Below are 18,793 nucleotides of genomic sequence, written 5' to 3'. Positions count from 1 at the left end.
TTGAAATAAGCCTCTTTCAACTTATGCCAGACGTCTTCTCATGGGTTTAACCTCACTGTGGGTCTTATCGGTTTTGGACGCAACCTGAAGATGCCCCAGAAAGAAGCCACCCCTAGTGGTGCTGTTGGGGTTAAAAAACAGACACCACAGTCTTTTGTTCTCAAACCTACCAATCACTGACCTCAGCCCCCATGTAAAATAATGTTGAAAAAGAAATCCACCTGATAACAACAACAAAGATAAGATAAAATTAAAGCTGCAAGCAGCGATGAACAGGCCATCGCACCTCCGTGCACATCAGGCTGGGATGCAATCGAAGGGCTTCTGTCACGGGCATATAGATGTCTTCAGACCCGAGCTGTTTTCAGACAATGCAAGAAGGAGATAAACATCACTTCCTTTGTCCACTATTTTGCCTGCTGCTGGGGCTGCTTTGCTGAAATTTTGAAGGGGGTGCTACTCAGCCAGTTTGCATCACTGATGGAATATTGTCATGTAGACGTGTTCAGGCCAGGAGTCTTATCAAACATGTAAAGTTTGGTGCAGATTGGTGCATTTACAATAAAGTTATAGCAACTTCCTCTGTCATGGCGAAACACCAAATCTCAACGGTGTGAGGATGAGAATTTTCTGCAGGGTGAGACATGTCTGTCTTGCTCACACCTGTGTCATTAAAATCATGCAAGTTTTGGGCCCATTCACTTGATGATTTTGTGTGTAAAACAAATTAATTTCCTAATTTTCATCAAGTCTATTTTTAGAAAAGTAAAGACATTTAACCCACATGACCTGGTGAAAGTTTGATTGACATGTGTACTGTCAGGTGTGTAGAGACAATAAGTAACTGCAGCTGGACACAGAAAAATACTCATATATTTGAATGGAGAGTGTGAGTGAACCGCTAGGTGCTCGAGCCCTAATAAAGGAAAAACTGCAGTACAGAGCTACAAATTTTAGTTTTGATGGTATTTTTCTACAGCACTTTATCACTAAACTGTCACCCTCACTCCATTTTTTTCCCTTCCCCTCATAGGTCATCCCCACTACTGAATATAAATATAAGACCTATAATTATTGTAAAATAAATGATAATAACCAACCAAATGTCATACAAAGTTTGTATATAATGTACTGTATGCATATAGGCCTTTCTGCTGTATCCTACAAAAATGAACTGCATTCAACCCCCACACCAGTGGCGGCTGGTGGCTCAAAACATTGGGGAGGACAGGAGGAAAACCAACATACTGCATCAAACTATATCATTGTCCCCCACCTGATGAAATCGGAGGGGTGGGGGGGGGGCAATTTTATATGCCAATAAAACAATTTGCTTTCAAAAACAAAAATCTGAGTGGTGAAAAGGCTGCTTCTTTATTTAGCATATACATGTTGTTTCTAAACAAAGAAGAGCTCATTTTAGCCATGGACTGGTTCAGATGTGTGATTTTACCAACAAAGTGAAATTCAAATGTATAGTTTTTGCTCTGTTGTGACAACAGATTTATGTTCTCATCAAAAACAGACACGATGTCACATGATTTACACGTGTATTCCTATGTATTTTCTTAGTATACAGAAATATATAAAGTACCACAAGCTTATAATGTGATACAGGAACAGATCAGCGCTGAATACTAGAAACATTCACAGATCTAAAAGTGTAGGTTCACATCAGAAAATATTAATGCATGTATCAAATACATGACTTACACACTCTGATCTATGTGCACGACATACAAAATATAGTCTACAAAGTTGACATGTTAACACTAGGGGTGCAACGGATCACAAAACTCACGGTTCAGATTGCATCACGGATTTGAGTCACGGATCGGATCATTTTTACAATTAATCCGCAGTTCATATGCCTGCCGAACCGTGGGGGGCGATCCGTACAGATCACGGATCAACTACGATCAGTTACGCCACTAGTTAACACTTGTTATTCTAGTCACTTGAAGCTTATTACTCAATATACGGCTCAGCTTAAAAACGAACTAAAGAAACTGTCAGAAGCAAGCAGCCAGACCTCCTGCACACTAATCATACAACATCAACAGGTGACTGAACAACCACTCAATTAAAAACTGGATCAATTCCACATGAATGAGTGAGTCCAGACAGCTCACTGTACTTAAGGAGATAAATTCACACAACAGCCACACAGAGACATTTAACCATCAGAGATGAAATTAGCGACCAAAGAGACAGAGAGAGAGAAGCTGTATCTGACTCACGTTATCTGATGTCTTCTTCTTTCTATCATGGAGATGAAGTATTCCTGTCATAACATCCATTTGTGACTGTTGGTCATCTTGTTTGTTGGTTAACAAAACTTTATGGCTGCTGGTTAACCAGTCTGATGTCATTAGCAACAATGACAAACAAGCTAACTCTCCTGGTTGTTTCTCCGGTTGCTTCTCTCTCCAGCTGCTCCCTGGCAGTGTCCTGCTGCTGCTGCGCTGCACAGTCCAGATAATTTCTCCCATTAGCTTAACAACAGTCCTTAACAGTCCTTCCATGGATGTATAAAGAGTCCTTCAGGCTGCTACAACAAGCCAGCTGTTGCATTGGCTAAGACAAGGAGCTATCAACTGCTGCTACTCTGCCTTACAGTGGAGACAATTGAAGATGAATTCTGGAAACTATCATTGGACCAAGTTGATGTCAATATTGCATTCTGGTTGTTGATTGGTTAGGGAGGCCGTCCTCCCTTGGAGCATCATTTTACGTGTCTCTTCCAAAGAAGAGAGAACGACGGCATAACGACACAACACACCACGACTGACTAACTGGGAGTGAGAGATGGTTTGCTGAAACACAATGTTAGAGATCATTTATGTAATTATGAGAAATGTAAGTGAGGAAAAAAACCTGCAACGGTCTTGCAGCGCGAGCACCAGGATGTTGACTTCAGTTTATCTGATGGCCACAGGTGTCACTAATGAGAAGGAATTTCGGATTCCTACATACAGAACCTTTAAAGTGAATAACAGAACAACATTAGAAATGACTCCACACACTGACTGGCATAGCTTAACAAAATATACGTGAAAATAATTTAAGTACACAAGTAACACTTCTCCCACTCAGTCCAGTCTTCACAAAACAGGGAGAAAAGTCTGAGAGCATCTGGTGGACAACGGCAACAAAGGAATAAAAAACCAGACTGACAGAACCATGACAGCAATACTTTAACTACATCTGATAATAAGTATTAAGCTCGTAATACATATGTACTTTTACTATAGTAGGATTTTTCATGCAGGACTTTTACTTGAAATGGAGTATTTTTAAATAGCTGTATTGGTACTTTTACTGCAGTAAAGGATCTGAATTCTTGGCCAAATTCAAGGCTGACACAGAGCGATGGTCCCTTCTTTTCCTCTCCCTGTGGGGCAAGGCAAATGTGCTTGAAATGAACTGTACACCAAAATTCAACTATCATTTACAGGCACCAGCTGCTGAAATTCCCCTCAAGTATTTTAAACAATTTGACAGACTGTGCAACACATTTCTCTGAAACGGTAAATTACAGAGACCAGTGGATGAAGGAGGGATTGGTATCCCAAACCTTGTACTATCATTACGCCTTTGGCCTCTGGCTCATGGCCCACTGGTCCCTACGTATTAAACATGCACCTCCCTGGTATGCCACTGAGAGTTCTTTATGCAGACCTATACACCCTCTTCACTTTATTACAGCAAAGCTGACAGCAGATGAACAAACTCATCCAATACTATCTCATATGCAGTGGTTATAGAGGAAGATTACAGCTATTTGTGAAGTGGATTTGCATTGCTACCTTGCAGCCTCTATTGGTTAAACCAGAAACTGTGCATAGATGGTTCAGCGTTTATTTGGAGGATGTGGTTTGACAAGGGGGTTAAGACTCAGGACAGTCTCCTCCCATTCTAACTCCAGAGAGCCCCCCAGTGGTGACACAATGATGACACAGACTAAAAGAGCTTAAGTCTCAGAAAACACTGGATTAAAGGACTTTTCCTTGTTTACAATTTAACCTCATCAGTTTGTTTTGATGAGCTGGGACATTCCTATCTATTCCAAATTCTCCCTCTAACCACACACACACACACACACACACACACACACACACACACACACACACACACACTTATTCTTCCCCTTTTGTGTTTCACTCTGGTGTGACTCCAGATAAGAACATTTGCCAGATGCCAGTGGTAAATTAATAGCAGGCTTTGCTTGAGTTTCTGTGTTTCTTAAGCCAAAGTTTGAATAAACATTAAGGATATAACCATCTTCTAAACTATATATTATTGGTCATAAGGTAATGCTGGTCAAAACGGTCTAACTCTGAATTTTCTGTGATAAATTATAGCTAAGATACTCATGTTTAAATGACCACACATTACACGTACCAACAGTGCCACCCAGTGGTCAGTTAATAGTAAAGCTTTGAACACTGAAGAGAGGCGTCTATAATATAGTACAATACTTTCTGCTCATGTTATTCACTAAATTGCTGTTGAACTCTATATGATTGTAGAAATTTGATGTGTGTATGAAGGATTACTTTGATAAGTGAAGAATTAACATTAGTAGTTATAAAATAAGATTTAGTTAACATTAAAAGTAGGTTTGTTAAATAACTACAGTATTTTTTCATTGACTGAACTGATCGCTGTTTAACCTTTTTGTATGAGATCATTTTAATAGAAGTATAGTCAACAGATAGTCAAGACTGCATTTTAATTTTAATATGTAAGTTAATCCAGTTCGTCAAATCATATAGTGATTACGTTATAGATGTGTGTGTCTCTGAATATTTGAGTGATATATTAAACTATGCAATTCATGTTTAAATGTGAATGACCACAGTGAAAAGTAGAAACTTTGATTTAAACATAATCTCACTGAAAAACACGCCCCTACTGAAGGCCAGGATAAAATAACGTGTCGGCCTCACAGACTGTAAAAAATATGGACGTAGTCACCGTGACGTCACCTGTTGGTGTGTGAACTTCTGTTTTGAAGCCTCGAGTGTAGCAATTTGACCATCGCCATCTTTGATTTGGCCGTCGCCATGTTTGATTTTTGGAGCCAGAAGTGACCATATTTGGACGAGGGGTTGTAGCTGACCATAGTGCTAGCTGCTAACTCTGTTAGCATGGTGCATTTACAACCTATCTATCTAACAGTGATAATGCTAATGCCAATTTTCGTTAGTGTAAAACTGTTAAAACAAAATGTACACACTGGAAAATCTGATCATCCGACTCATTGATGGGTCTTTTATTAAAACCAAATTCTGAACAAGACTTTTTTTAGGTGATCACAATGTTACAATTAACTTGAACTGAAAACACTATGAAATAGCAGCAGCTACACCTATACACGATGGTTACATTACATAATCAACATCGTCGCCATGGTAGCGACTTGTCAATCACAACGTAGCCACGCCCAAAAGCATACGCTGCTTTATCTTCTATTTTACTCTAAATGGGACCGTAATTTACAAAATGAACATCATGCTGTGTTGAAGAAGACTTGAAACTTGAGATCATAAACTCATCAGGAAACAGTTCACTGAGTTAATAAATCAAGAGAGAAGTAGGGTCATTTTCTCATAGACTTCAATACAATTGGACTTCTTTTTGCAGCCAGTAGAGTCGTAGTAAATCCCCGTCTCCCCTGCTCTTGGTGTTCTGGGTGACCCTTCTCTCTCTAGGGATTTATCACAATCAGATGCAGAGTGGGTTCATGATGGGCTGTGTGAGTGGAGATCCCCGTCAGCTCCATCTGTGAATGTCTGGTTTAGTCAGTTCGGCAAGGTGGCAGCAATAGAAAGTCTATCCTTTCGGACTCATGAATAAGGTAGACTGCTATCTTTTAAAATGGGAGAAGTGTGGATCCCATATAAGGACCCTGATTGAGTTTGTGGCCTAGCCTAGCTTCCTGACCTGTAACCAACTTACACCTGTATTTACTTTGGATCACTTTACTTGATGTATCTTGTGACACTCCACCATTGATGACAGCCTGAGTCACATATACAGTATGTGTGTAAATATATAAATATTTGGGGTTTTTTGGTACCATCTAGGTTTTTTTCCTGCTCCTCCTTTTTTGTTTTCATTTAATTTTTTAAACTTCTGTCTAATTTACGCATCACCGTTGCAACTGTAATACACATTACTGTTATTTTTCTATGTTACTACAGGGGTGGTTGTCATTGTATTGTATTGTTATTTCTTGTTGTGTGTGTTTTTTTAGATATTGCCAATAAAACTTAAAATCATAAAAAAAAGAAACAAAATTAGATAAAACCTGTCAGTCATGAATCTTTAGAGGTGTTGGTAGAGTGACAGCATTTACTGGAAGAGGCGTGACAAAGGTCCGCCCCTCACCTGAGACAAGGAAACAGTTTGTTATTCTTCGTCTCTAAAGAGACACACAGTCTGGAAAAGAGACGATCAGAATCAGATTCACCTTCAGAATGACTGACTTCTGTGAGTAAAATGATCTTATTTTATTAAAAGCCTTTTTTGGTTATGATTTGAACTGAAAACAAACTGAACTTAATGTTATTTTAGTTGGAAAAACTGAACTGAACTGAATTATATTTGAAAGGGGAAACCTGTACTGGAGTTTTTAGTTGGAGTATTTTGATTTTTTGTGGAGTATTCTTCAGAGACTGTGGGATTTTGGGGATTATAAAAACGTGCTGGAATATATGAATATTCTTGCCTTAATATTTTGTGTTTGTTGTCCATGTTTGGGTTTGTACAGTTTATTTTTATTCAGTGTGAAGGGAATATGTTAAGTATTGTTGCTTCAGCCTGCATCCTTTGTGAAGACTGACTAAACTATTGACTGAGTACAAAAACCTGACTACTGACAACATGGCAGGAGAGAGATCTGGCACCCTGAAAACACAACCAGTCCAACCGTCACAAGCTGAGGCAGCAAAAGCAGCGATGATCCGATGGTGCAAGACTTGCTGGGTGTGTCAGTAAACACTCTGCCAAATCTTAACTAGATCAACCAGAATAATATTCCCTCCTTTGTGTATCCAAAGCTCCTGTAAAGCTTTCACAATAAATGCTTTGTCACAACAGAACTTCCCCTGTGAATGACAGTTTATTTATAAGCTTCATAAAGGTCAAGATGTTCTGTATTGTACAGATAAAATCAGGTAAAACCTGTTAGTCTGTGATCGTGTTTTTTTTAAATACTGGAATGAAACACACCCTGTGCTACATGTGAAGCAACAGCATTTATAAGAAGAGGTCTGACAAAGCTCCGCCCCTCAGCTGACTCACCTGAGACAAAGCAGGAAACAGTTTATTCTTCGTCTCTGAAGAGATACACAGACTGAAAAACAGACGATCAGATTCACCTTCAGACCAAACTAACAGCTTCCTCTGAGTGAGAACAGCTACAGGAGAGAAAAGTGAAAACTAGAACTCTGCTGCTTCAACCTGCTGACTCTCCACACACTGAATGTGAGTTTGACTAAAAACTGGAGTCAAAGTGAAAGTAAATGTCAGTGAGGTTAGTAGAGGAGGGAGGGGAGCCATGACTGACTGTACTTTCTGTCTGCTGTGTTTTCAGCTTCACTCGGAGACAAAATGGCTTCCAGATCAGAGGAGGATCTCTGCTGTCCGGTCTGTCAGGACGTCTTTAGAGATCCTGTTGTTCTGTCATGTAGCCACAGCTTCTGTAAAGACTGTCTGAAGAGCTGGTGGAGAGAGAAACTAACATGTGAGTGTCCAGTTTGTAAGAGAAGATCTTCAAGGCAACAACCACCTTGTAACCTGGTGTTAAAGAACCTGTGTGAGTCCTTCTTACAGGACAGAGATCAGAGAGCTTCAGAGGCTCTCTGCAGTCTGCACTCTGAGAAACTCAAACTCTTCTGTCTGGACCATCAGCAGCCAGTGTGTGTCGTCTGCAGAGATTCAGAAAAACACACCAACCACAGATTCAGACCCGTCGATGAAGCTGCACGACAACACAAGAAGAAACTTGAGGAAACTCTGAAGCCCTTAAAGAAGAAGTTAAAGGTTTTTGAAGAAGTTAAAGTGAAGTTTGATCAAACAGCAGAACACATTAAGGTCCGGGCCGGACACACAGAGAGGCAGATTAAGGAGCAGTTTAAGAAGCTTCACCAGTTTCTAGAAGAGGAAGAGGAGGCCAGGATGGCTGCTCTGAGGAAGGAAGAGGAGCAGAAGAGTCAGATGATGAAGGAGAAGATGGAGGCTCTGAGCAGAGAGATAGCAGCTCTTTCACACACAGTCAGAGCCACAGAGGAGGAGCTGAGAGCTGAAGACGTCTCATTCCTTCACAACTACAAGGCTGCAGTGGAAAGAGTCCAGCGCTGCCCCCTGCTGGATGATCCACAGCTGCCCTCAGGAGCTCTGATAGACCAGACCAAACACCTGGGCAACCTGACCTTCAACATCTGGAACAACATGAAGGAGATGGTCTCCTACACTCCTGTCATTCTGGATCCAAACACCGCTTATCCAAAACTCATCCTGTCTGAAGATCTGACCAGTGTGAGATATGGAGAGAAACAGCAGCTTCCTGATAATCCAGAGAGGTTTGACTCCTCCTCTGTTCTGGGCTCTGAGGGCTTTAACTCAGGGACTCACAGCTGGGATGTCGAGGTTGGAGACAATACAGGCTGGTCACTGGGTGTGTTATCAGAGTCTGTCCAGAGGAAGGGAGACATACAGTCTGGATTATGGAGAATATGGTTCTATGTAGGTAAATACTCAGCATTGTCACCATCAGCTCCCCTCACTGTTCTCCCAGTGAAGAAGAAGCTCCAGAGGATCAGAGTGAATCTGGACTGGAACAGAGGAAATCTGTCGTTCTCTGATCCTGATACTAACACACACATACACACCTTCACACACACTTTCACTGACACATTGTTTCCATATATTAACACTGTGGATGAACTCCCACTGAAGATTTCCCCACTGAAGGTCTCTGTGACAGTGGAACAGAGCAGTTAGAGACGATGATGATGATGATGGTTCTTATAATTACTGTCATTTATTTCTTAAAGGGAAAAGTGGCTGAATTTAACCTCTGAAGCTTCTGTCCTGCTGCTGTCTCATTATTCCAAAATATGTTCATGTTGTTTTAGTTGTTTTTGTCAAATATAAAATGATTTGACTTATTTTCTGATCTTTATATTTGGTTTCTTCAGCTTTTAGTTTTCTTATTGATACTGTATCATTTTAAATTATTGTTAATGTTTCCTGATGTCGACACTGTAGGTTTGAAAAATGTTTAAAGGTTCACACAGTGAAAAACATCATCTTCATATAATTGTAACTAAATATATTCAGTTCCAGCTCTGGCTTATCCATCTCTATTCCAGGTCAGAAATACAGCAGGTCTCATCTGTACAACTTAATGCAAAAGAACTTCACAATGACATATTTTTAGATGTTTATATGCACAGGAAGCTTTTCAAAAGCAATTTTTTTATCAGATTTATGAACTTGAAGTTGAATATATACTGTATATGTAAAATACTGATATTAAGCCAAGTTGTGAGGTATTTAATTGTAATTGTTTGCCATTTGTTCAGATTGTTTGGTATTTGTTTGTGGATTGGACAATATATTCGTGAACACCATCATACACATTTATAAATCACATTTTTATTTGTAGATCATGTGATGCACATTTATCACCATTATTGGGACCAATTTCTCTCCATATCCCTTCAGTGGTTCAGTCCATTTGCAGCCTCACTGGAAATTTGTCTTTTTTATAGTTGTGACATTGAGCACTGCATCAATGCAGCCTTCTGATTCCCCGTCCTGTTTCCTCACATTATCATTTTGTGTTTGAGTTTTAACACTGTTCAAAAACAGTTTCACTCCCACACAGAATTCATACGTTCAAACTTGTTCCTGCTTGTTTATCAAGTTGTTTATGCAGCTGAACTGAGTATTCAGAGTAATATAAGGTGTTATTAGTGTGGTTGGGAAGCCTGCCAGTTGTCAGACAGGTCAGAGACCAAGAGGCAATGTTGAGCAAATACTTCAAACTGAACTAATGTTGTTCAGCACTGATAAACAGTTAATTTGTGGTATTTGTGTTGAGAATAGAAGTTGCTGTTGGTTCTTTAAATATTTCTTTGATTTTGCTCCACCTGCAGCCACATTTTTCCTTTAAATTGTGTTACTTCTAGCTTGTTTTGCCAAACAATAAATGGATTTAACTGAAAGATTTCCCTGGTAGTTTTTGGTTGTAACAAAAACAGATTAGATTTAGATCTTATTTCCACACATATACAGCAGCAAATAAATCCAGAACGTCTTCTCATCGGTTTAACATCACCGTGGGTCTTATCGGTTTTGGACGCAACCTGAGGATGCCCCAGAAAGAAGCCACCCCTAGTGGTGTTGTTGGGGTTAAAAAACAGACACCACAGTCTTTTGTTCTCAAACCTACCAACCACTGACCTCAGCCCCCATGTAAAATAATGTTGAAAAAGAAATCCACCTGATAACAACAACAAAGATAAGATAAAATTAAAGCTGCAAGCAGCGATGAACAGGCCATCGCACCTCCATGCACATCAGGCTGGGATGCAATCGAAGGGCTTCTGTCACGGGCATGTAGATGTCTTCAGACCCGAGCTGTTTTCAGACAATGCAAGAAGGAGATAAACATCACTTCCTTTGTCCACTATTTTGCCTGCTGCTGGGGCTGCTTTGCTGAAATTTTGAAGGGGGTGCTATTCAGCCAGTTTGCATCACTGATGGAATATTGTCATGTAGGCGTGTTCAGGCCGGGACTCTTATCAAACATGTAAAGTTTGGTGCAGACTGGTGCATTTACAATAAAGTTATAGCAACGTCCTCTGTCATGGCGAAACACCAAATCTCAACGGTGTGAGGATGAGAATTTTCTGCAGGGTGAGACATGTCTGTCTTGCTCACACCTGTGTCATCAAAATCATGCAAGTTTTGGGCCCATTCACTTGAATTTCAATTAGTAAATTGAAAACTCTTGATGATTTTGTGTGTAAAACAAATTAATTTCCTAATTTTCATCAAGTCTATTTTTAGAAAAGTAAAGACTTTTAACCCACATGACCTGGTGAAAGTTTGATTGACATGTGTACTGTCAGGTGTGTAGAGACAATAAGTAACTGCGGCTGGATACAGAAAAATACTCATATATTTGAATGGAGAGTGTGAATGAACCGCTAGGTGCTCGAGCCCTAATAAAGGAAAAACTGCAGTACAGAGCTACAAATTTTAGTTTTGATGGTATTTTTCTACAGCACTTTATCACTAAACTGTCACCCTCACTCCATTTTTTCCCTTCCCCTCATAGGTCATCCCCACCACTGAATTATAAATATAAGACCTATAATTATTGTAAAATAAATGATAATAACACCAAACATCATACAAAGTTTGTATATAATGTACTGTATGTATATAGGCCTTTCTGCTGTATCCTACAAAAATGAGCGGCATTCAACCCCCACACCAGTGGCGGCTGGTGACTCAAAAAATTGGGGAGGACAGGAGGAAAACCAACATACTGCATCAAACTATATCATTGTCCCCCACCTGATGAAATCGGAGGGGTGGGGGGGCAATTTTATATGCCAATAAAACGATTTGCTTTCAGAAACAAAAATCTGAGTAGTGTAAAGGCTGCTTCTTTAAAGACATTTAGCATATACATATTGTTTCTAAACAAAGAAGAGATCATTTTAGCCATGGACTGGTTCAGATGTGTGATTTTACCAACAAAGTGAAATTCAAATTTATAGTATTGTTCTATTGTGACAACAGATTTATGTTCTCATCAAAAACAGACAAGATGTCACATGATTTACACGTGTTTCCTATGTATTTTCTTAGTATACAGAAATATATAAAGTACCACAAAACTTATAATGTGATACAGGAACAGATCAGTGCAGAATAATAGAAAGACTGAACACTAAAAACATTCACAGATCTAAAAGTGTAGGTTCACATCAGAAAGTATTAATGCACGTATCAAATACATGACTTACACACTCTTAACTATGTGCATGACATACAAAATATAGTCTACAAAGCTGACATGTTAACACTAGGGGTGCAACGGATCACAAAACTCACGATTCGGATCGTATCACGGATTTGAGTCACGGATCGGATCATTTTTAGGATCAGCAAAAAAAAAGGGAGGGAGACAAATAAATCTTTGTTTTCTATTTATTCTGTAACACGCTTACAGCACAAAACACCAATGAACTTTTGCCCATGGTCTTAAATGAAAGCATTCAAGACAAACAACATTTAAGATGTCCAATGTTTAAATAAAATAAAATAAAATATATGAAAAATTCAGTGCTCAATTATTGCAATATGAGGCATGATACCTTCCTCTTTTAAACATGGTAGTGAATGAAACAGCCTCTGTCCACATCATCAAAACTTGATGATAACTTAGAAACATGAACACACGTCTTGTCCTGCAGCTTGTTGAACGAGCCACCAAACAAACATTCACCGCTAACATCAGTTAGCAGCTAGATGCTTATTAGCTGCTCAGCTGCAGTACATCAAACAGCAGGTAAACATACCTACAGATGTCACTTCGGACCCGTTAGATGCTGGTTTGATCGTTACCCTTCAAAATCCCTGTTAGCAACACGCTGTCTGCCCATGACTTGTACTTACAGCAGTTTGTTTACTTTCTCTTAAGACATACATTAAATTTTTACAATTAATCCGCAGTTCATATGCCTGCCGAACGGTGGGTGGCGATCCGTACAGATCATGGATCAACTACGATCAGTTACACCACTAGTTAACACTTGTTATTCTAGTTACTTGAAGCTTATTACTCAATATATGGCTCAGCTTAAAAACAAACTAAAGAAACTGTCAGAAGCAAGCAGCCAGACCCCCTGCACACTAATCATACAACATCAACAGGTGAGTGAACAACCACTCAATTAAAAACTGGATCAATTCCACGTGAATGAGTGAGTCCAGACAGCTCACTGTAACTACAAGCAAACTAACCACAACACATTATATGTATATCTCTGCTGCATTCTTGTTAAGGAGATAAATTCACACAACAGCCACACAGAAAGACATTTAACCATCAGAGATTAAATTAGCGACCAAAGAGACAGAGAGAGAGAAGCTGTATCTGACTCACGTTATCTGATGTCTTCTTCTTTCTATCATGGAGATGAAGTATTCCTGTCATAACATCCATTTGTGACTGTTAGTCATCTTGTTTGTTAGTCAACAAAACTTTATGGCTGCTGCTTAACCAGTCTGATATCATTAGCAACAATGACAAACAAGCTAACTCTCCTGGTTGTTTCTCCGGTTGCTTCTCTCTCCAGCTGCTCCCTGGCAGTGTCCTGCTGCTGCTGCGCTGCACAGTCCAGATAATTTCTCCCGTTAGCTTAACAACAGTCCTTAACAGTCCTTCCATGGATGTATAAAGAGTCCTTCAGGCTGCTACAACAAGCCAGCTGTTGCATTGGCTAAGACAAGGAGCTATCAACTGCTGCTACTCTGCCTTACAGTGGAGACAATTGAAGATGAATTCTGGAAACTATCATTGGACCAAGTTGATGTCAATATTGCATTCTGGTTGTTGATTGGTTAGGGAGGCCGTCCTCCCTTGGAGCATCATTTTACGTGTCTCTTCCAAAGAAGAGAGAATGACGGCATAACGACACAACACACCACGACTGACTAACTGGGAATGAGAGATGGTTTGCTGAAACACAATGTTAGAGATCATTTATGTAATTATGAGAAATGTAAGTGCAGCGCGAGCACCAGGATGTTGACTTCAGTTTATCTGATGGCCACAGGTATCACTAATGTGAAGGAATTTCTGATTCCTACATACAGAACCTTTAAAGTGAATAACAGAACAACATTAGAAATTACTCCACACACTGACTGGCATAGCTTAACAAAATACACATGACAATAATTTAAGTACACAAGTAACACTTCTACCACTCAGTCCAGTCTTCACAAAACAGGGAGAAAAGTCTGAGAGCATCTGGTGTGACAACGGCAACAAAGGAATGTAAAAACAGACTGACAGAACCATGACAGCAATACCTTAACTACGTCTGATAATAAGTATTAAGCTCGTATTAAGCTGTACTTTTACTATAGTAGGATTTTTCATGCAGGACTTTTACTTGAAATGGAATATTTTTAAATAGCTGTATTGGTACTTTTACTGCAGTAAAGGATCTGAATTCTTGGCCAAATTCAAGGCTGACACAGAGCGACGGTCCCTTCTTTTCCTCTCCCTGTGAGGCAGGGCAAATGTGCTTGAAATGAACTGTACACCAAAATTCAACTATCTTTTACAGGCACCAGCTGCTGAACTTCCCCTCAAGTATTTTAAACAATTTGACAGACTGTGCAACACATTTCTCTGAAATGGCAAATTACAGAGACCAGTGGATGAAGGAGGGATTGGTATCTCAAACCTTGTACTATCATTACGCCTTTGGCCTCCGTCTCATGGCCCACTGGTCCCTACGTATTAAACATGCACCTCCCTGGTATGCCACTGAGAGTTCTTTATGCAGACCTAAACACCCTCTTCACTTTATTACAGCTAAGCTGACAGCAGATGAACAAACTCATCCAATACTATCTCATATGCAGCGGTTATAGAGGAAGATTACAGCTATTTGTGAAGTGGATTTGCATCGCTACCTTGCAGCCTCTATTGATTAAACCAGAAACTGTGCATAGACGGTTCAGCGTTCATTTGGAGGATGTAGTTTGAGAAAGGGGTCGAGACTCAGGACAGTCTCCTCCCATTCTAACTCCAGAGAGCCCCCCAGTGGTGACACAATGATAACACAGACTAAAAGAGCTTAAATCTCAGAAAACACTGGATTAAAGGACTTTTCCTTTATTTACAATTTAACCTCATCAGTTTGTTTTGATGAGCTGGGACATTCCTATCTATTATCTACACACACACACACACACACACACACACACACACACACACACACACACACACACACACACTTATTCTTCCCCTTTTGTGTTTCACTCTGGTGTTACTCCAGATAAGAACATTTGCCAGATGCCAGTGGTAAATTAATGGCAGGCTTTGCTTGAGTTTCTGTGATTCTTAAGCCAAAGTTTGAATAAATATTGAGGATATAACCATCTTGTAAACTATATATTATTGGTCACAAAGTAATGCTGGTCAAAATTGTTAAACTCTGAATTTTCTGTGATAAATTATAGCTAAGATACTCATGTTTAAATGACCACACATTACACGTACCAACAGTGCCACCCAGTGGTCAGTTAATAGTAAAGCTTTGAACACTAAAGAGAGGCGTCTATAATATAGTACAATACTTTCTGCTCATGTTATTCACTAAACTGCTGTTGACCCCAAATATAAATATATATATTTGGGGTTTTTTGGTACCATGTAGGTTTTTTTCCTGCTCCTCCTTTTTTGTTTTCATTTAATTTTTTTAAAACTTCGTCTAATTTACGCATCACTATTGCAATTGTATTACACATTACTGTTATTTTACATTACTGTGACAGCATTTATTGGAAGAGGCGTGACAAAGGTCTACCTCTCACCTGAGACAAACCAGGAAACAGTTTGTTATTCTTCGTCTCTAAAGAGACACACAGTCTGGAAAGAGACAATCAGACTCAGATTCACCTTCAGAATGACTGACTTCTGTGAGTAAAATAATCTTATTTTATTAAAGGCCTTTTTTGGTTATGATTTGAACTGAAAACAAACTGAACTTAATGTTATTTTAGTTGGAAAAACTGAATTATATTTGAAAGTTGAAACCTGTACTGGAGTTTTTAGTTGGAGTATTTTGTTTTGTTGTGGAGTGTTCTTCAGAGACTGTGGGATTTTGGGGATTATAAAAACGTGCTTGAATATATGAATATTCTTGCCTTAATATTTTTTGTTTGTTGTCCATGTTTGGGCTTGTACAGTTTATTTTTATTCAGTGTGAAGGGAATATGTTAAGTATTGTTGCTTCAGCCTGCATCCTTTGTGAAGACTGACTAAACTATTGACTGAGTACAAAAACCTGACTAGTGACAACATGCCAGGAGAGAGATCTGGCACCCTGAAAACACAACAAGTCCAACCGTCACAAGCTGAGGCAGCAAAAGCAGCGATGATCCGATGGTGCAAGACTTGCTGAGTGTGTCAGTAAACACCAAATCTTAACTAGATCAACCAGAATAATATTCCCTCCTTTGTGTATCCCAAGGTCCTGTAATGTTTTCACAATAAATGCTCCGTTACAACAGAACTTCCCCTCTGAATGACAGTTTATTTATGAGCTTCATAAAGGTCAAGATGTTCTGTACTGTACAGATAAAATCAGGTAAAACCTGTTAGTCTGTGATTGTGTTTTTTTGAACACTGGAATGAAACACACCCTGTGCTACATGTGAAGCAACAGCATTTATCAGAAGAGGTCTGACAAAGCTCCGCCCCTCAGCTGACTCACCTGAGACAAAGCAGGAAACAGTTTACTCTTCGTCTCTAAAGAGACACACAGACTGAAAAACAGACGATCAGATTCACCTTCAGACCAAACTAACAGCTTCCTCTGAGTGAGAACAGCTACAGGAGAGAAAAGTGAAAACTAGAACTCTGCTGCTTCAACCTGCTGACTCTCCACACACTGAATGTGAGTTTGACTAAAAACTGGAGTCAAAGTGAAAGTAAATGTCAGTGAGGTTAGTAGAGGAGGGAGGGGAGCCATGACTGACTGTACTTTCTGTCTGCTGTGTTTTCAGCTTCACTCGGAGACAAAATGGCTTCCAGATCAGAGGAGGATCTCCGCTGTCCGGTCTGTCAGGACGTCTTTAGAGATCCTGTTGTTCTGTCATGTAGCCACAGCTTCTGTAAAGACTGTCTGAAGAGCTGGTGGAGACAGAAACAAACACGTGAGTGTCCAGTTTGTAAGAGAAGATCTTCAAGGGAACAACCACCTTGTAACCTGGTGTTAAAGAACCTGTGTGAGTCCTTCTTACAGGACAGAGATCAGAGAGCTTCAGAGGCTCTCTGCAGTCTGCACTCTGAGAAACTCAAACTCTTCTGTCTGGACCATCAGCAGCCAGTGTGTCACATCTGCAGAGATTCAGAAAAACACACCAACCACAGATTCAGACCCGTCGATGAAGCTGCACGACAACACAAGAAGGAACTTGAGGAAACTCTGGAGCCTTTAAAGAAGAAGTTAAAGGTTTGTGAAGAAGTTAAAGTGGAGTTTGATCAAACAGCGGAACACATTAAGGTCCAGGCCCGACACACAGAGAGGCAGATTAAGGAGCAGTTTAAGAAGCTTCACCAGTTTCTAGAAGAGGAAGAGGAGGCCAGGATGGCTGCTCTGAGGGAGGAAGAGGAGCAGAAGAGTCAGATGATGAAGGAGAAGATGGAGGCTCTGAGCAGAGAGATAGCAGCTCTTTCACACACAGTCAGAGCCACAGAGGAGGAGCTGAGAGCTGAAGACGTCTCATTCCTGCACAACTACAAGGCTGCAGTGGAAAGAGTCCAGCGCTGCCCCCTGCTGGATGATCCACAGCTGCTCTCAGGAGCTCTGATAGACCAGGCCAAACACCTGGGCAACCTGACCTTCAACATCTGGAACAACATGAAGGAGATGGTCTCCTACACTCCTGTCATTCTGGATCCAAACACTGCTGATCCAGAACTCATCCTGTCTGATGGTCTGACCATTTTGAGATATGGAGAGAAACAGCAGCTTCCTGATAATCCAGAGAGGTTTAACTCATTCTTCTTCTCTGTCCTGGGCTCTGAGGGCTTTAACTCAGGGACTCACAGCTGGGATGTCGAGGTTGGAGACAATACAAACTGGTCACTGGGTGTGTTATCAGAGTCTGTCCAGAGGAAGGGAATCATACAGTCTGGATTATGGAGAATAGAGTTCTATGGAGGTAAATACTTAGCATGGTCACCATCAGCTCCCTCCACTGTTCTCCCAGTGAAGAAGAAGCTCCAGAGGATCAGAGTGAATCTGGACTGGAACAGAGGAAATCTGTCGTTCTCTGATCTTGATACTAACACACACATACACACCGTCACACACACTTTCACTGACACACTGTTTCCATACATTTGCACTGGTGATAAACTCCCACTGAAGAATTCCCCACTGAAGGTCTCTGTGACAGTGGAACAGAGCAGTTAGAGACGATGATGATGATGATGATGATGATGATGGTTCTTATAATTACTGTCATTTATTTCTTAAAGGGAAAAATGGCTGAATTTAACCTCTGAAGCTTCTGTCCTGCTGCTGTCTCATTATTCCAAAATATGTTCATGTTGCTTTACTTGTTTTAGTCAAATATAAAATGATTTGACTTATTTTCTGATCTTTATATTTGGTTTCTTCAGCTTTTAGTTTTCTTATTGATACTGTATCATTTTAAATTATTGTTAATGTTTCCTGATGTCGACACTGTAGGTTTGAAAAACAGTTTACAGGTTCACACAGTGAAAAACATCATCTTCATATAATTGTAACTAAATATATTCAGTTCCAGCTCTGGCTTATCCATCTCTGTTCCAGGTCAGAAATACAGCAGGTCTCATCTGTACAACTTAATGCGAAAGAACTTCACAATTACATATTTTTAGATGTTTATATGCGCAGGAAGCTTTTGAAAAGCAAATCTTTTTTATCAGATTTATGAACTTGAAGTTGAATATATACTGTATATGTAA

The 18,793-nt window shown here is 39.9% G+C and overlaps 2 protein-coding genes across 3 annotated transcripts; both read left to right on the top strand.

Annotated features, from left to right (window-relative positions):
- Positions 1-7,363: 7,363 nt before the first annotated feature.
- LOC121894238 (zinc-binding protein A33-like) lies at positions 7,364-18,377 on the top strand. Of its 2 annotated transcripts, XM_042406690.1 has the most exons (3): positions 7,364-7,494; positions 7,604-9,032; positions 18,257-18,377. In XM_042406690.1, the coding sequence occupies exon 2, from the start codon at positions 7,621-7,623 to the stop codon at positions 9,010-9,012; it is 1,392 nt and encodes a 463-aa protein (XP_042262624.1). In that variant the 5' UTR covers positions 7,364-7,494; positions 7,604-7,620; the 3' UTR covers positions 9,013-9,032; positions 18,257-18,377. The 2 variants fall into 2 exon arrangements, with proteins under 2 accessions (XP_042262624.1, XP_042262623.1); XM_042406689.1 differs by lacking the exon at positions 18,257-18,377 and having other exon boundaries at positions 7,604-9,143.
- Positions 16,554-18,264, top strand: LOC121894237 (nuclear factor 7, ovary-like). The gene is made up of 2 exons (XM_042406688.1): positions 16,554-16,730; positions 16,840-18,264. Exon 2 carries the CDS (start codon positions 16,857-16,859, stop codon positions 18,252-18,254), a length of 1,398 nt encoding a protein of 465 aa, XP_042262622.1. The 5' UTR covers positions 16,554-16,730; positions 16,840-16,856; the 3' UTR covers positions 18,255-18,264.
- Positions 18,378-18,793: the final 416 nt, after the last annotated feature.

This window comes from Thunnus maccoyii, chromosome 3 (genome assembly GCF_910596095.1).
Source record: "Thunnus maccoyii chromosome 3, fThuMac1.1, whole genome shotgun sequence".
Taxonomy (NCBI): Eukaryota; Metazoa; Chordata; class Actinopteri; order Scombriformes; family Scombridae; genus Thunnus; species Thunnus maccoyii.
The sequence above is the reverse complement of the archived record's forward strand: the minus strand, read 5'-3'. Positions and strand labels throughout refer to the sequence as shown.